An 18,974-nucleotide genomic window follows, 5' to 3' on the forward strand; every position below is an offset into this window, starting at 1 on the left:
CGGGATATCAAAAACGAACCAATCCGAACATAAATATGCGGGTATCAGTCAGGAACCGATAATTTAAAATGAGAACACCGATCCATAGAACAATGATTTTAATCATCGGCGCGACACATAATTAATTCACACCAACAAAAATAATTTATATCATACACAGATGAACCACGTAATAACATAAGTATCAACTGAAAAATAACTATCATATCGTAACTTGAGTACTCGACATAACATACAATCACACAAAGACTAGGATTGGAGGTGGTGCAAGAGCTTGAACAATATCAGTAGGTTAGCAGCCGACTAAAACTGGACTACTGGGATCTGGTTGAACTTTGGGATAGAGGTTATGTTTGGATTGACCGACCAGGCTTGGCATGTGGGCTACATTGTGATTTGTGAAGTTTGATCTCAATTAGAAAAATGAAAAATTCTAGATTAAAAACGGAAAATCCGAAAACGGTCGGAAAAACCTCTTAACCGTTTTCATTTTCACATTTTCTCTCGAAAACGAAATCGAAAACGGACGAGAAAATATAGAAAACGGATCGAAACGGAACGGAATTTATCCCGTCCGTTTTCATCCCTACCCACAAACACCATCAAACCTGCAAAATTTTGAATCTGGCCGTTAAAAGGCAATCAAACATCCAATGGGCACACCTGACGAATTAAACCGCCTCCTCCCAATCTGCTCCGTCCGTGCGCGCCACGTCCCGCGCCCCCGTACGTGCCGAGCCGGCCGAGGAACCGATCGAAGCGAGCGTGCGGGCCCGCGTGTCTCCCCTCAACCCGGTGGGTGCGGGTCGCGCCGCGCCCATAAAAACCAAACCCCACGACGCCTCTCCCTCGCCTTCCCCAACCAGGTCGCCCGCCCGCCGCTGGGAGCCGAGACGAGCCCGCGGGGTCCCGATTCAGCCCGCAGCCGCATGCGCGCGCGGCCGCGCGCCGCCTCCTGAGCCTCCCGACCCAGAGCCGGAGCGTGCGGCCGTCCATGGACGAGTACCGGCCGCGCCGGTCCCCGGCGGGGGAGCGGTTCATCGGGATGTTCTCGTCGCCATCTCCCTCGTCGTCCCCGACGGAGCCCTCGTTCGTCGCGGGGGACGAGCTCCACGAGGATGACTTCCTCTTCTCGTCGCCGGACGCGCCGCCGCCGCAAGACGGGCCCATGAGCCCTAGCCGGGGACTGCAGCAGGGGCACCTCGGCCTCCTCGCCGCGCTGGCGCTGCACGAGGGGGACAGGAGGCTCCTGGTCCGTGGCGGCGGGGGAGGGGTAGCGGCATCCGCGGCCGCGGACAGCGCGGGGACGCTTCTCCGGCGCAAGGCGACCATCGCGGCCGCAGCTGCCTCGGCGGCCTCCGGGAGTGGGAGCGCGCTGTCGCCCACCCAATCCCCGACATCCACCGCGCGGGCCATCCCGGCGACCGCGAGACCGAAGAACGCCGTGCCTGCCCCGCCGTACCAGTACCACCAGTCGGCGCCCGTGAAGGTGCCGGTTCGCCGTCCGACCCGGAAGCCGGCGATCGGGCGGTGGGACGAATTCGACGACGACGACGACGACGACTTCCAGCGCGGAGATGCCGCCATGCTGCCCCCGCACGAGATGGTCGCCCGGGCATCCGCTGGTGGGGCCGGGCCCGCCGCGCCGTTCTCCATGCTCGAGGGCGCCGGGCGCACGCTCAAGGGCCGAGACCTGCGGCGGGTGCGCGATGCCGTGCTCCGACAAACCGGATTCCTCGACTGAATCCGGCAAGGTGATGTGGCTCTGGCCTTTTGTTCAGCTCCGCATGCTCAGAGTCGTAGATGGGTCACATTAGGGTATAATTCTAGTGGGTTCTTGCTGTTGATCGAGAGGCAAAACGAGAAGGTAAGGTAACAGGTTGAGTTTTTGATGCAACTGCTTGCAATTTTGGTATCCTTGGAGGTGTGCGTGTGCTATTACTATCACTTTCAGCAGTAATAAGAACTGGTGTCCTGTGTTTGGGTCTCTTTGTAGTAACAGGTTGAGACCAATGCTTGTTGGCTCCTCGTGAAAATTGTTAGTTTTGTTTCTTAGTCTCTTGAAGTCACCAAATTGCCGGTGGTGTTGGAAAGTTGCAATCCTCCTGTGCTAGTTGCCTGATGTGCATGCTTGACTGAATCTTCGTATATACTTCTCAGAGAACTTCAGAATTATTTGGATCATCAATATGATCTCACACCATAGAGAACTGATAATGTTTTAAATGTATATCTGAGATGTATGTGGGTTTGTGTGATGGCATCTGAATTGGAAGGTATGTATGAACTCATTCCCTAATGCATGCTCATGGTGCATTTCCTGGGAAGGATTGGTAGTTGGTACTAGAGCACTTTATGCATGAGCAACTGCAAGATTTGAGCTTATTTCTTGAACTCACGTTAGTACATCTCTATGCTTCTGTTTGTAACATTTTTTTTTAAAAAGATCATTAGTTTGGTGTTCAAAATGAACTGCTTGTCATGTTTAGTTTTACTAATTTCAGCACCTTAATGGCAATGACTTATTGAACACATGGGATAAGTACTAGCAACTCATGTCAATCATTCAATGACTTTTTCTAATAGTGTATACATACTTCTGCTTTGCTGTAGCACACAATGCTGAAAAGATGCCTGGTGTACTACTAGAAGAACTCGTTATCATTCTTCAGTGCTTCACGACTTTCTATTTGATGTTTAGAGTTTGTATCTTATGCTGTGGTATATTTCAGTGCCTCTAGGTCTGTGGCTGTTGTAGATCCTCTGCATTAATTCAGAGTTATGAAAGTTGGAAACTTTGGGATGCCCGGAACAATGGAGTTCTTTTTAAACTACATGCATCATTGTTCAGAACTTGTATGGTTTTGGAAATCTGAAAAAAGGTGCTTGCAGCTAGGAGAATTGTGCGAACATGAATACAACTATATTGAATCACCGATACTTTACGTGATGTTTATCATGAATCGGTTGACCTTTTGAATTCTGGTGGGCAATCCTTATTTTTGTTGTTGGTGTTCATAAAACGAAGGACATAGGAGCTAGTCCTGATGCTTTATGTCTTTATCACATAGTTTTCTGTGACAATTTGGTTAGGTTTCGACTGTGAATCACTTGGTCCACTTTTAGTGCCCCTTAGTTGGGGAAAGTGGGTTTTTGTTGCCCCTTTTTAGCTAGATTTTGCTTTATTCCTTTCTGCACCTCTTTCTCCTTGTCAATTTCAAATGTTGGTGCAGTGCTTTAATCAATTCATGGACCCCTATTCAGCATGCCGAGGATCAATACAATGAACCTAATTGATGGAATTGAATATGCCATGCTTTGTTGCATGCCATTCTGTCTGTGCCTCTGTGGGGCTGTGTTGAAGATGAATTTGCTGTCTGGTTCCTCCATTCAATAAGAACTAACTGCACTGCCTGCACATTTGATTTCTCACAAGCATTTTATACCTACCTGGAGCATGGCAGTTGCTGCCCCAGTTTGTTGCTAAGCTGCTTCCCAAGACAAGTTTAGTGTTATCAGAGCCTACTGATGCCCAGGTGTATGTGTTCCCTGTTGGTAGAACATCCATGATGCCTTAAAATGCAGGTCACATCACAGGGCAATGCTTCCATCTTTCCACCTTAATCAAAGATATTTTTTTGACGATTCAAAGTGAGCAAGACGCCACTTCGACCACTATATGTTATTTAGCATGCACTAGAAAAGATGCATGATGTAACAATTAGTATTTTATGAAAATTATTCATATTGTTTTCATGTGTGTAATTTAGCCTACATATTATTGACTATCTTTTGTCAAAAGAATATGATTTGTCTGCACACCTTCCAGAGCATCGCTTTGTCTCCACAGAAAGAAGTCCTCGGCCTATTTGATCACTGTCTAACATTTGTCAAGCGAAATTTCACAGTGAGCTTAACTCCCGCGGGGTCAGTTCTTTTATTTTTCTTAAAACATAAAGGAGAAAAGGGTAAAATGTTCTATACAATGGCTCACAAATTGGATGACCACTTGCTCATTTATCATGCCGCTGGCCCGCTCCCCTTAAACTCTCGTTTGTCCTTAAGTTCGATGAGTTTTTTTCTTTCGGAATGGCTAAACATCACGCGAATGAATTTTAGGGTCAAAATCATTCGAATTTCTGACATTTCTATAGGTGGTGAGATCTGTGCTATTTCCACCACCTTCTTCATCTTCTTCGGTTGCTTCTTCCTTCTCGCTGTCGTGCCGCCTCTTGCCATCATATCATCTTAAACTATTGGATTAGGGTTGAGGGTTAGGGTTTATGATTTTGCTCTCGGGCTGTAGAGGGGTGACCAAAGAGGTCTGTAGGCCTAGCAGTGATGGCGAGTGGGACGGTGAGGTGGTGGCTGGTGGGTGCATCGCTCGCTGTGGTGGTGGAGGATCACTGTTTGGTGGGGCTGGTAGCAAGGGTGCCGTGATTTGTAGTGGTTTGGGAAGTGACGGTTGAGAGAGACAACTCCGATGATGGTGGCATCGCTAGAGCCATCGGGGTGACGTTGGAGGCGGGGGTGCCACAGATGGATTGGCTGGTGTCGAGAAAGACAACTTTCACGGATAGCGACGGATGAGGTCATCAAAGGTAGGGATGGGTGGTAGGGAGGCATGGAGTGTGTGTGGGGGCGATGATAGTGGGATATGGATCGAGGTGGGGAATCTTGGTGGGACTAGGGTTTGATTGTTTATATGAGGCAGGAACTAATATGAGATGTTAGATTGCGATCCGACGGTCTAGAGTTCAAATGATTTTGAGAAAAAAAATGCGAAAGATAATTAGACAAACTTTTTTTATGGCCAGCTCATATTTAACAACGGAGCATGTCGAACACGGAAGGCTAAAAAGGCTAAAAGCTTTTGCTCGTTTCAGCCCACTAGCCAATCCCAACAAAAGAAAACAAAGTCCAAAACCTACCCCGCAAGTGTTCGCACGGGTGGCACCTCGCCGTCTCGTCCGCCCTCCCGGCTCCCTATTTAATACTAATATTTTTTTAGCCTATTTAATACTAATATTTTAATAAAAGCACGTGGGGATTTACAATTTCAGGAAGTAGCCCCTTTTGTCACGCCAAGAGCTTTGGCGTGACTCCCGACTTAGTCACGCCAAGCAGCCTGGTATGACCAAGGTGCCACGCTGGCGATCACCCAGCGCCGTGCCACACGGCGTGCCGACGTGGTAGACATGTGTCGCGCCAGGGGGGCTGGCGCGACTCCGATCACGTCACCCGCTTTGGCGTGACACAGCGCCATATAGGGGGCGTCCGGGCCCTTCTCTCCCCACCTGTGTCGCGCCAAGGGGGCTAGCGCGACTCCTATCACACCATCCCCTTTGGCGTGACACAACTGCATACAAGCCGCGCCCTGGCCCTTCCTCTCCTCACCGGGCTTCTTCTTCCTCACCCACCCGCGAGCAGCAGAGATGCCACGCGCCGCCGACGCCCTCCTCCCTCCATTCTCCATCGATTTCGGGCCCGATTCAAAGGGGATTTGAGGGAAAAGTGTCCTAGGAAGGTAGCTCTTCTAATCTCTTCAAGTATTTTTGTTGTTTTTGGTTTACATTGTTAGTTTTTGGGTAGTTAGGGTTTAGACTATGATTTTGTTGATCTATGAAATTTGTACGTTTCGGTCTAGATCGGATCTTATATATCGTGCTATGTATGTATAGTAATGTATATGTATCGTATAAAATTTGTTGCATGCAATTGTTTGAGCGTAGAAAATTAAAATACATATAGCTACACTTAATGTATATGAGCAATGCATGTTCTTGTGTGTATACAAGTATTTTTTTAATTGTAGAGATGAATTTGAATCATATTGAAATGTATAATGTGTAGGATTTGTATAAGTTATAGCGATGATATTTGTGTATACGTGTAATGTTTGGATGGTTTGTGTAGATGGAACGGATTGTTCGTATGTTTTGTGGTGGCACGGTTAATACAAATAGGGAGTTTGATAAGATGAGGGAGGAAGTGTTGAAATTTGGGAACCCTCCTTGCTTCGACGAAATTGTTGCTCGGGTTAGGGCAGTTATGAATGTTGATACGGATGTAAGTAATATAACCGTACGGGGAAGGTTTGATGCCGGCAGGGGTGGTAGGGATCACTATTTTGTTATGGACTTGGCGTCAGAAATTGATTGGAAGCTGTATAAGGAATGTGTGAATGGTTCTCAAGTTTGTTGCGCGAAGTTGGTAGTTGATGTGGGTGTCAGAAGAAGCTCGATGCCATCGATTCAGGATGTGCCGGGCAGTGGTAGCCAGGAAGTGGAGCCTGTTGAGCATCTGACCCAGGAAACTCCCTGTATTATCGTAGAGGTTGCTGGTGCCATCGGACTCGCGGATGTTACAGTTCCAGAGGGTAACTAGTGCATCTGTTCAGGAGGTACATGCCAGTGGTTCCAATAACTTTGATCTGGCTGTTGTATGTAATGACTTCGACGATGGTTATTTCGAGGATGAGGAGGTTCAAAGAAATGTCGAGGAAACAACAGTATTTTCGTCGGACAGTGAGGATGAAGATGAAGATGATGAGGCAGAAGAAGTGAAACATGTGTCTGGTGTTGAGCAACGACACGGGGGTGTTGAGGTGGGTGGAGAAGCAGGAGAGGATGAGAAGGCAGCTTGGTGGGATGGAATTTACATGGAGTAGGAGATACAGACACTCAAGGCTGTACATGTGGATGTGCCCGAGGTGCCGGGCTACGAGGACATTTCATTGACCAAGAATGCTCTTTGTGATAATGACTTAATGTTGATGGAGGAGGAGCGAGACAGTGAGAAGGAGTTGATTAAGAAGGGGATGCTATTTGATAGTCTTGATTAAGTGAAGTTCTGGTTCAGGGACTACTCAGTTCAGCACCACAGGACGTACGACGTGGTTCATTCTTATGCGAAAGTGAGGTACACTTTAAAATGCCAGAAAGATTATGGATGGGGTGTATGGGTCCGTCGTATCCCAAGTGACGGCCGACGATGGAAGGTCACAAATGTGAAACAACCTCACACTTGCGGGTCTGCGAGGCCGGAACAAGTGCACTCCTAGTGCACGGCGAGGTACCTTGGTCGGCGCATCGTCCCCATCGTTTGGGCGGACCCGGACACGACTGTGGCCTCTCTGATTGAGTCTATAGTTGGGTTTATAAATTACCGCGTGTTGTATGGCAAGGCATGGAGAGCGAAGCAACATGCCATGGCATTACTATAGGGAGATTGGAAGGAGGCATACGCGAGGGTCTCTAGGATCTTGGATGCAATTTCACATTTCAACCCCGGGACGAAGTAGTTCATTTCAACTGGTGGTATGATGGGCAGCGATGGTGGTGTCATTAAGCCGGTCATGCAGCGTGTGTTTTGGTGTTTTCCTCAATGCGTGGAGACCTTCAAGCATTGTCGGCCCGTGGTTAGTGTTGATGCCACTTTCTTGACAAGGAAGTACAAGGGTGCACTGATGATTGCTGTTGGCATCGATGCAGAGGATTAGTTGATCCCCTTAGCATTTGCGCTAATAGAGGGAGAGAGGAACAATAGTTGGTCTTGGTTCTTGTTCCTGGTTCGCCGTCACGTAATTGGCTCGGGGCGCCAAATCTCTATGATATCGGATCGGCAACAGGGTCTCCTTAATGCAGCTAGAGAACAAATGGATGGTTACCCTCCTCTCGTGCACCGGTGGTGCATGCATCATTTTGCTATAAATATTTGGAGAAGACAGAAGAGTAAGGAGGTACTAAAAAAAACTGAAGACACTTTGCAAAGTTAAAGAGGAGAGACAATTCGATAATAAGCTTGTAGAATTGGAGAAGATATTGAACGAGCATGCGACAGAGTGGTTGAAGAGCAAAATGCCTAATAAGTCCAAATGGGCGCTAGCGTATGATGCGGGTGGCTGTAGGTATGAAACCATGACCACAAATATCTCGGAGGTATTCAACAATGTCCCATACGTTGGGCGTGCAGGCTTCCTGCCGTTGGCCAGGTTGGTCACGGTGGGGTTGCCGATGTTCGACAATGCAGCTCTAACTGCGCTAGTCAACCACTGGAGGCTGGAGACACACACCTTCCACCTCCCTTGCGGCGAGCTCACGATCACTCTGCATGATGTGGCCATGATTCTCGGGCTTCCAGTGGACGGGCAGCCTGTGTGCGGGAATGTGCAGCCTGTTGGATGGAGAGACATGGTGGAGCAGTTTGTTGGTAGTAGGCCACCTGAGCCAGCGCAGGATGCGAAAGACAAGAAACCTTCTGGCGTCAGCTCTGCCTGGTTGGCTCAGAACTTCACGGAGTGCCCTGATGATGCAGCGGAGCAGGTCATCGAGAGGTACGCACGCGCGTGGTTGTGGCATCTTGTGGGCGGGTACTTATTTCCAGATGGGAGTGGGAACACAGTCTCGTGGATGTACTTGCCGATACTTGGCGAGCAATGGGAGAATGTCAGACTGTACAGTTGGGGATCGGCCACGCTCGAATGGCTGTACCAGCAGCTATGTGATGCATGCAGGCGCAGTGGGGACCATGCCAACCTTGGGGGATGCGCGTACCTGTTGTAGGTGTGGATGTGGGAGCGGCTGCCGGTTGGTAAACCCGACCGATTCTCTCCCGGGGTACGTATTTTTATTTCTGTTTAAATTCATATTGTTTGTCGTTATTTGCTAATGTGATATGATGCGTTTGAACTGTAGGTTTGGCAGTTCGAGGATTAGGGCTCGCTGCCGACCGTTGCTTTCCTTTGGAGGAACGTTAGGGCCGTGACTGGAAACACAGGCAAGTGGTACCTCTTCTACACCAACGAGCTCGACTGCATCATGCAAAGCCATGTGAGTGCAATTGGTTATGCATTATTTCTTTCACACACTTGCATATGTCAGTTGACATTGTCGTTCATTTTCAGGTGATGTGGGAGCCATATGACTGGCATGAGATCGTTGCCATGGGTCTTAGCACATTGTGCACATGGGATAGTGAGTACTGGCGGTCCGTTCTGCCGCTTATTTGCTTCTATATTATTGAAATGCACTGTCCGAACCGTGTGATGAGGCAGTTTGGAAAGTTACAGCGTACGCCTCCAGACATGACCCCCACATCTGTGGCTTTGCACAAGTGAGTAAAAATACTTGTCGGGTGGTTCCAGGTATCGTTTATGTGAGGTTACATTTGTTTCTGATTTTGCCATCTTGCAGGATTGACAGGAGGAAGCAAAGGGGTGCTAGAGATTGGCGGGACGTCCACAATAACTACTTAGTGCAGTGGACCAACCGGGCACAGATTATCGTGCACGATGGTGCCGCACACCGCTCGGGTCCGTACCGTGAGTACTTGAGGTGGGTGCACAACAACTCCAGGTTGACAATCAAGCCACCTCGAGTTGCAGTTGAAGCGGAAGATTTGCCGGACTCCGATGACGAGGATGACCTGGTAGATGAGTATGATCAGATCACTCGACACGGTCACCAGCCTGAGTGTGCCCCACTTCACAACTACATGGTATTTGTAATTCGTGATAGAAACATCGTATTGACTCTTGGTTTGTACCGTACTTAACGCATTGCGTCATGTTTGCAGAGACAGCAGCTCGGACACCTTGTAAATGAGGAGGACGGCCATCTTCGCTCTTTCGTGGAGTTAATAGTTGACAAATAGACCATTGTGTAAAGTTTTCCCTTTTTTTACACTCTGAAAATTTCACGAACTTCTTTGCAGAGGGTTCGTAGGAGCTGTCGCCGCCTTGCGTACAAGATGAGCTACATGACAATGTCGGATGTGGAGGTTGCACAAGGTGGTCCTTCTTTGGAGCCATCTGCCAGCCACATGGCTGCTTCGACCCAGCAGACGCCGGTGCACTACGGTACCCGAACCCGCACGCGCAGTAGCAGTGTTGCGCGCACGCCGTCACGCACTAGGTCAAGAGCTGCCTCTACTTCAGCTGGCACGGCTGCACGAGGCAAGGCCCCATACGAGAAACCCTCTGAGAGCGAGGAATACAACTCAGACGGTGGCGACCCATCGTACGACCCTGATGTGATGGGGAGCTTACAGCTCGCATGCGCCCCTCCAGCGATGCAGCATTCACAGCCACCGCGGCGTCGCCGTGACAGGACTGACATTGCGAGTGGTAATGTCCTTCCGACCAATCCGGGCCGTGAAAGGAGGAAGAAGAAGCCATACACACCACGGGTGTGAACGACGACACTTTAGTCTCGTTGAGTTGCGTGTGATGCTTTTGTATGGCTAATATGTACTATTCAAACATTGCGAGTGGCCTATGGGTTCTTTGTTGCGTTGCATAAACTGCGTGTCGAATTGTCATGTAATGAATATTGCCTATGTTGCATAATGTTAAGCTTCAAATTTAGTTGTGTGCATTTGATAACTAATGAAGGAAAAAAGGGGAAGATGATATATTATCAGACCATGTTCAAATTTTTGAAAAACCTGCGAGACTGAATGTTGTATATGTGCTGTGGTTTGGATACAGAGGTGAGTAGTCATGCAAAACTGCTCTGTCCAGTTAGTCACTCCAGGGACTATGGCAAGACTAAACTCGTAGTCACGCCAGGACGGTTGGTGTGACACTAGTCACGCCAGGGAAGTTGGTGTGACACAAGTATTAGTCACGCCAGGGACTTTGGCATGACACAAGTCTTAGTCACGCCGATCAACTTCCCCCCACCTCGATCCCAGTGGTGTGCTGGAAATTGCAAAGGCCTGGCGCGACTAAACTGTTAGTCACGCCAGGCACCTTGGCGTGACACAACAGTTAGTCACGCCAACCACCTTCCCCCCCACCACGATCCCGGGGGGTGCTGGAAACCGAGAAGGCCTGGCGCGACGGCAACGTTAGACACGCTAGGCTCTTTGACGTGACACCACTGCTAGTCACGCCAGGCTCTTTGGTGTGACTAACAGTAGCTCACGCATAGAGGGAAGAATTCAGCACCATCTGCTTGCTGACAAATTTCTAATTTCACAATGTGTTTGCCTAACCTTTCAATTATTTAATTGATGCTGGATAAGGATCAATACATGCATCAATGGAAAAGGCGTGCTATAAAGCAACATTAGATAATATCTATACTTCCATCGTTTTTGAATTTTGAGAAGAGAGAAGAACAACAACTAGTTGTTTTGAACTCTTAATTCCAAGGCAATCGGTAGTCAACTAGGATACTCCTCATGTGTATTTTTCCCTTAGTTTTTGATTTACCTTTGTATGTCTACAAATTTTATTGCTTCTTGTGCTTATCCTTTCTAACATGAAACTGGTGGGGTTGACTCATATCATCTCTCGCAACATTATGGCATATTTCAGGCAGGGTGAAAAGATAAAGAATCTCACAAATAACCACTACAATAATGTGGTGGGTTCTTATTCTTCTGACAACAACGTCGAAACCTTGTCTGCTTTTGTAGAATGAATAGACAAACTTACCGGTTTAAATTTTGTGTTTATGTGCATTATCAGCATATGTTTTACTACATAAATAAATCTTTAATAATTATGCTACAAAATCTATTGAAAGATATGACGCCAAGAGTAGCAAATTTGTTGGCATATTCCAATTTGGTCGAAATACCAAATATTCCATGCTTCACAATATAATGGAGATTAGGGTGTGCCAATGCCATACATAGTACAATCGACAATAATTACACATCATGTTCACAAATAGTTCATATAGTACAATTTATTTATCTACCCATATGCCCCATCGTACTAATCGTCAGGCCCATTATAGAGCACATCATTGTCATCATTGTCCGGGATAACCACAGGTAAATTAGCAACAAGAGCCTTTATTGTCTCTATTTGCACCGTCGTAGCCGCAACATCTTGACCCTCCATGGTTCTCCTTTTGAGTTGGGGATACAAAGCACGGTAGAAATCACGAGTTTTCTTCTTACGATGATCCAGATAGCTTGACAGCACCTTCAGATGACGCTTACTCCGCCATGCAATCTCATGATCCACCACACCTTTATCAAGGTACTACTTCCATAAACATCTCCACGCACTCTATTAAAAAAAATCATATGCACACCAATTAACAATACGATAGCGAAACAGAAAATATAGATAATACGCATAAAACTAACCATATCCTTGCCAACCATATATCCGCAGTAGTACCCCATATCAAGTTCGGATGGCACTATCCCGTGTTGAGCATTCACACCAGAAGGGCACTTCCTTGGAGGACATGATTCTATCACTCTTTTCCCCTTTACTTGATCCTTTTCCCAATCTATCCATTGACCATTAGGACCGTACAATGAATCCCAAAAGTCACAAGTAACACCATGGCGCTACATTACAATTCATGATACATGTTACATGACATATAACTCTTCCTCATTCAAATTGTAAACAAGTAACCATGCTCAGTTTTTACCTTCGTCATCCCTTCGCAGCGGAAGTAAGGGAATCCTCAGAAGGTTCACAAAGTACGTTTTGCTTTCCGCAGTTGCACAATGGAGGATCCGCAACACGTGTATTCCTCAATTCCCACTTCTCTTTATCTGTCAGTTTTGGCGGATTTGGTGGAGGAGGAATCCAATGAACAAACTTGCCATATGGCTTCGGATATTGACTAAACTGTTTCACCTTCAGAATCCTCTGGTCATACATCTCGAGCCCATCAATCCATTGGAAGAAGTAGCACATCTCCCACTCCTGCAAATTATTAAAACGTCAAGTTAACAAAAGTAATGCCATATGCTTCTACCCTAACCCATAACAAATATACACTCACACGATAGTCCGTGCATAGGTAGTAAGTACGACCAACAATATCTTTGTGTAGTGACTGAAGAACCACGACAGGCTTACCACAGTCACACGTCGGGATGAGGAGGGCGGGGGGAACGGGGGCATCTTTGCAATTGACATCGGGATACTTCTTACCGATATGTGCCTACTTTTGCTTACGCCATAAATTCGAAGTCATACTGTAAAACTGCACGAATACAAATCCTACACATTATACATTTCAATATGATTCAAATTCATCTCTACAATTCAAAAATACTTGTATACACACAAGAACATGCATTGCTCATATACATTAAGTGTAGCTATATGTATTTCAATTTCCTACGCTCAAACAATTGCATGCAACAAATTCCACACGATACATATGCGTTACTATACATACTGTCAGTGTATCAGGAACCGGGGGTCCCCAAGTCTCGAGGCCAGGCCAGCTGTCCGCCACGTGTCACCATCCCGCGAGGTCCCTCCGGTGGGATGAGGAAAATCTAAGTTCCATGAGAAGGTGCTCGGGGCCACAACCTCTGGTCCCCGAGCACCCCAGTTCCCCGATGACCCGCAGAGTTCAAGTACCGGGAAGAAAGTGCTCGGGAAGGTGCTCGGTCGCCCCCGAGCACCCTAGTCCCCCGATGATTAGAAGAGCTAAGTTCCGGGAGAGAGCGCTCGGGGGGCTGCGTGCGGCAGCCCCCGAGCGCTCGGTTCCCCGAGCGTCAGTACAAAAGTGCCCGGGAGAGAGTGCTCGGGGAGGTGAACAGTACCCCCGAGCACTCGGTGCCCCGACGACCCAGAAAGGCCCCCGAGGGGCCCGCCGATGAGGTGTCAACCAGTCAGAGGTCTGAGGCCGCATTTAATGGGCGTGCGCGGCTTGACATCCTGACATCTCCAACTGCTCCCGCCGCAGTGTCAGTCCCTGCCGTGCTTTGGCAGAGAGGCGTGGGGCCATTAATTGCACGGGTCCTGTCCCGTATCATCCGGTGTATCTCGGGATAACGTTGCCAGGATCAAGGCGTTCCGCCTGCCACCCTACCATGGCAGAGGAACAAGACAGGGTGGGCACGTCGGGTGCCTCTGTGGCTGCCCGGTGGGCCCTCTCAACGGCGCCCGTCGCCAGGGCGTCCACAGTGACGGGTGATCAGACGCGCGCCGCGTTTTTTCCACCGCCCCTGTCACTTCGCCCAGAGGGAATGATGACGCATTTCTCAGTCGTGGCATCTTGGAACTTGTGCCCCTTCTTTCCCATTCGGGGTATGTCGTGGCCGGCGAGTGCATAAAAGGATGGGCATATAGAAAGATCAAGAAAAAAAGATAGATTGAATGAGAGACACGACCAAGACATCGAAACATCGGAGGAGAGAACAAGCCCAAGCAATTGACCGTGCCACACTTAGACGAAGAACACTGCAAGCAAGCCTGAGCAGAGCTAGAACAAGGAGCCTCAAGCTCTTAGTTAGACAATATATTCTTGTAACCAGACATATCCCTGAGGGATCCTCCTCAGGGAAGGTTATTGCATCCATACAGGAGTAGGGTATTACGCCCCTGTGCGGCCCGAACCTGTCTAAACTTCGGTGCATTTACTTCCCTTTGCACTAGGTCGATCATCCCCACCACCGGCCGTTGCAATTATTTCCACGTCCATTTATTTCTCCGACGAACTTATTCAGGATCATCCCCCCGGCCGAATCTCTAAAAAGGGGTCTCTCGGGATCCCTGCGACATGAGTTAATCCTCCGACACATACATAGCACGATATATAAGCTCTGATCTAGATCGAAACGTACAAATTTCATAGATCAACAAAATCATAGTCTAAATTCTAACTACCCAAGAACTAACAATGTAAACCAAAAACAACAAAAATACCTGGAGGAATTAGAGGAGCTACCTTCCTAGGACACTTCCCCCTCAAATTCCCTTCGAATCGGGCCCAAAATCGGTGGAGATTGGAGGGAGGGGGCGTCGACGACGTGTTTGGCGTCTATGCTGGTCGCGCTGGGGTGAGGAGGAAGAATGGCCGGTGGGGAGAGAAAGACCAGAGCGCCCCCCTGTATGGTGCTGTCACGCCAAAGCGGGTTGGCGCGACACAGGTCTGCCACGTCGGCATACCGTGTGGCACAACACCGGGGGACCGCCAGCGTGGCACCTCAGTCACGCCAGGCTGCTTGGCGTGAGTCACGCCAAACACTTAGCATGACAAAGAGAGCTATTTTCTATAATATTAGATGACACTGTCTTTATTAAAATATTAATATTAAATAGGCTAAAAGAATTCCCTGTCGGGCAGGCAGCGGAGCCGGATGCAACCAAAGCGAAAAAGGGAAGGAAAAACAAAATGGCAAAAGCAAACTTGCTCCGTAAGACTGGCTGCCTCACCGCAACTCCTCAGATGGCTGCTCCTGCAGCAGCAGCCACTCCTCCCTGATTCACTCCCCACTGCCTCCCCAAGCCCCCTCGCCTAGCGCTTCCTCCCATTTCCGAGTCCTGCACCGGCGAGTGGCGAGCCAGCAAGCCGATGCGGCCGATACGACTGCCGGAGCCGCCGGGCGGGGCCATGTCGGAGATCTTCAGCGTTGCCGTGGTGTGTCATGCCGTCGTCATCGGCAACGGCTGCGCCGGCGCCGAGAACCAGTGCCTCGGCCTCCTCCGCGCCCTCTGCCTCACCGACCACCTCACGCTCTACTAGTAATCCCCGACTTGTCCCCTCATTCCCTGCCAGCTCGCAGTGATGGTATGGTAAAAGGGTTGGTTTAGTTGCTCATGCATTATTGATGGTATCATTGCGTATAATTAATGGCTAATTGCAATTGGTAATGGCAGTTGTATCTCTGATACAACATTGGATTGGTTTGGTTGGTGTAGCCAATTAGATACTAGGCCAAGCACTAAGTACTCATTATTTGAAAATTCAAGTTGCTACTTACTAGAGAACGAGCATTACGTTTTTTGTGTGTATAATTTTGTGCCTCTTCCGTTAAACGGGTCGTTTGTTGGGGCATATCCATGGCCCATGATTTAAGGAGAATGCATACCTCTTTCTCAATAAGTAAATCAAGAGCTCTGGACTGTGGTTTAAAGATTTACTATTTAGGGATGTAACTGTAAGTTGGATGTTCGTTTATTGTTATTGCAGTCTCTGCTTGATATCTTGCAGCATGTGTTTGAGAGTGGGCGAGAAGGGTTGCCAATTTCATTCATTTGTTCTATATCGAGATATATTTCTGAACTGCAGTTGTCTGCAATTCATCAGTGGAACAAGTTAACTGAATTCTGAAATGATGACTGTTAATCAGTGGAGTTGACTCCAGATGTTCATCAGTTGAATTCTGAAATGATAACTGCTGGATGTGGAACAAGTTAGTCATTCTCTACTACATTGCAGGTTGAATTTTTTGGGTAGTGTGTTTTGATGTATACCAGGGCTACCACAGTTTCCACAGTTGTAGAGTGCATGTATTGTTGTTGCTTGTATATGCAGGCATTTGCTCTTTTTGAATTTTCTTTGTTCAAAATAAATAAAGAAGTAAATTACAGAACATGGCTTAATGGGAGGGAAATTCTTGGTGATATCTCAGTACCTATTTCTCGTTTTCCATTTTTAAACTTCCTCGGTGTCTGTGGGGGCAGAGTACAACCGTTCATGGGCTTATGGCTCCATTGGCTAAAGTTTCAAATGGAAGTTATCATCTGTAATTCAGATAACAATTCAAATGTGTCCTCTCCCAATTCATTCTTTCGTTTTAAGCTAATGGTTGCTAATCGCATTTGTTGTAAATCTTTCTGGCCTCACAACGCTTAACCAGGCCAACAGGAGGAATCAACAAGCATGCTGAACTTGCTCCTTTGCCAAAGCCATTAGTAGCAGTAAACATTGGAGTACCAACAAGTAAATCCTTCCCTCCCTCCTGCCCTTCCTGCCTATATGAAACGATTTTTCCAATGTGTGTACATAGGCCAGGTTCTTGTTTGACTTTGATTGGGGAATAGAACAATCTGTAGTACCAACAGTGGCACCGCAAATTATTACGAACATAGAGCTCCTTATGCATGAAACATATGATCATGCTACAACCAAACCATAATCCCACTTTGAATTCACACCTTATGTATATTGTTATTTTGATGACCTCTTTTGATGTATAGGTCGTTTTTTCACATTTTGGTCATTTTCTAATTAATATTAAGTGATAATGTTAATCTCCTAGGGTGGGAGGTAGCCTACTACCCAATGTCAGGTAGTATGTTACCTATTAATGACATCCATTGGTTCTATGTTAAACAACTGATCAAGAACGTTCACATGTTCCAGGTTTCATATTCCTTTTCATGGTGATATCTATGTTAAACAACAAGCATGAAACATATTACAAAGCTCATTGCATAAACATTCACATGTTCCAGGTTCCATATTCCCTTTCATGCTAACTCTTGCAATCGACATGTGCTTTTGTTCATGTTATTATTCAGGAAAAGGTTAGAACCTTTTCACGTTTGCCAACTTGTGGAAACCAACAAAACAAAGCTTTTAGACTTTCACTTGTTTCAATAGTTTTTCGTTGTTTTACCTACATGTTGAGCTGGTTCTTTTCAAACTTCGTGCGGCGATATGTGGGTACTAATGCATAGTGTTTTCAATGGTTAGGAAACTGTAAATATGATGTAGACCTTGCCAAGCAGCTGGTAAGCTCCCTACACAATGTTCTAAAGACCTGTGTGAGTGTTAGAATTTCATTTTCTAGGAGAACACCGCGAAAGGTAGAACTACTAGAACCTTTGTATGTTCATTTATCATGTTTAGTTGTTTTACCAAGTGTTGTCACTTAATTTCTAAACTATTTATTGGCAGGTATCTGATCTTATATTGAAAGAGTCTAGCCCACATCCTAAGATTTATATTTGGGATGGTTAAGGTGCATTCACAAATGAGATCAGTGGGATTTCTTGATCTCTATGTAAATGAGAAATCTTATGTTGAGTTGGTTTTGTCACTGCAGATCCTAACCTGCACTTGGGCCATCTTGCATGGGCTGATGCTTTCATCATTACAGCAGACTTTATTAGTATGCTAAGTGAGGCGTGCAGCACTGGGTGAGCTGATATGTTATATCTTTTTGTACGTTGGAATCTTTTACAAGATGCATAACTAAGCTTCCAATTTCATTTCTTACAGGAAACCTGTTTATGTTATTGGAACTGAGCGCTGCAGGTGGAAAATTTCAGATTCTTACAACCATCTACATGAGCATGGGGCTGTCCGCCCTTTCACCGGATTGGAAGATATAAGCTTGCTTAATTTCTACCCCTTTTCAGTTGGTTTCTCTTGGGTGCTTAGTTGGGCACCCAGTCACTGTTTCCTTGGGAAAAATGTTTTATTTCCCCACATACTATCTTTGTACAGTTGCACCAAAGTGTTTTCCCATCATTTCAGTTTTGAAACTCTTCAGCTTGAATTTCTAAACATCACCATGTCCTTCATTGTAGATGTCGGATAGCTGGAGCTACCCTCTCCTGAATGATGTTATCGATGTGGCTGCATGGGGTTCGGGAGGTGCTTGCACAACGTGGATGGACGGTGGGCTAACAGTAACCGAAGTAGAGAATGAAAATGTCATTTTGGCCCAGTTCTCTCTTTCGAGTTCTGGTATTTAAAGGACCGCACTTTAGTTATCTTGATTGCACAGAAATTATGCATTTAGTCATGTCCTGTTTGCTAGAAAAAAGCGAACCGATCGTGTGCGATGTGCATGAAACACAGCCCATCCCCCCCCCCCCGCCAAATACCACATGAAAATTTTGAGCAAGCATACCTCCAAAAGTGTGCAGTGCTGGCATATCCATGCATCAGTGTATTGTTCTGCTGCAAAGATGCCGATTGAAGTTCAAGCGGAGTTAATATTTATCGTTGGAAGAGGTCATGGCCTCATGAGACATTTGGCATCGTGGGCTGTGACTGTGTTGAATATATCGTCGAATGATATTGCTCCTTTATGCTAGATTGCTCCTCTTTCGTGACATAACAAATTATGTAGGCCACGTTAGGTGGTTAGCATATATAAGTCCTACTTTGTGGAAGGTTAATAGATCTAGTTTGGCTGTTGCTCTTGTTTATGTGGTGCTGATGATATATTGGAGTCACTTACCTGTCTGGCCTTTCTGGGTGCTGAATGTACCTGACGATTTGTTGGATGGCTGCTGG

General features: G+C 46.9%; 1 protein-coding gene and 1 pseudogene across 1 annotated transcript; both read left to right on the forward strand.

The window, feature by feature from the left end:
• Positions 1-829: 829 nt before the first annotated feature.
• LOC133924176 (protein S40-7-like) lies at positions 830-2,093 on the forward strand. Its single transcript, XM_062369598.1, has one exon. The coding sequence runs from the start codon at positions 995-997 to the stop codon at positions 1,742-1,744; it is 750 nt and encodes a 249-aa protein (XP_062225582.1). The 5' UTR covers positions 830-994; the 3' UTR covers positions 1,745-2,093.
• A 13,077-nt stretch (positions 2,094-15,170) lies between these two features.
• On the forward strand, positions 15,171-18,270 carry LOC133925463 (mitochondrial fission protein ELM1-like; annotated as a pseudogene).
• Positions 18,271-18,974: the final 704 nt, after the last annotated feature.

This window comes from Phragmites australis, chromosome 7, assembly GCF_958298935.1.
Source record: "Phragmites australis chromosome 7, lpPhrAust1.1, whole genome shotgun sequence".
Classification (NCBI taxonomy): Eukaryota; Viridiplantae; Streptophyta; class Magnoliopsida; order Poales; family Poaceae; genus Phragmites; species Phragmites australis.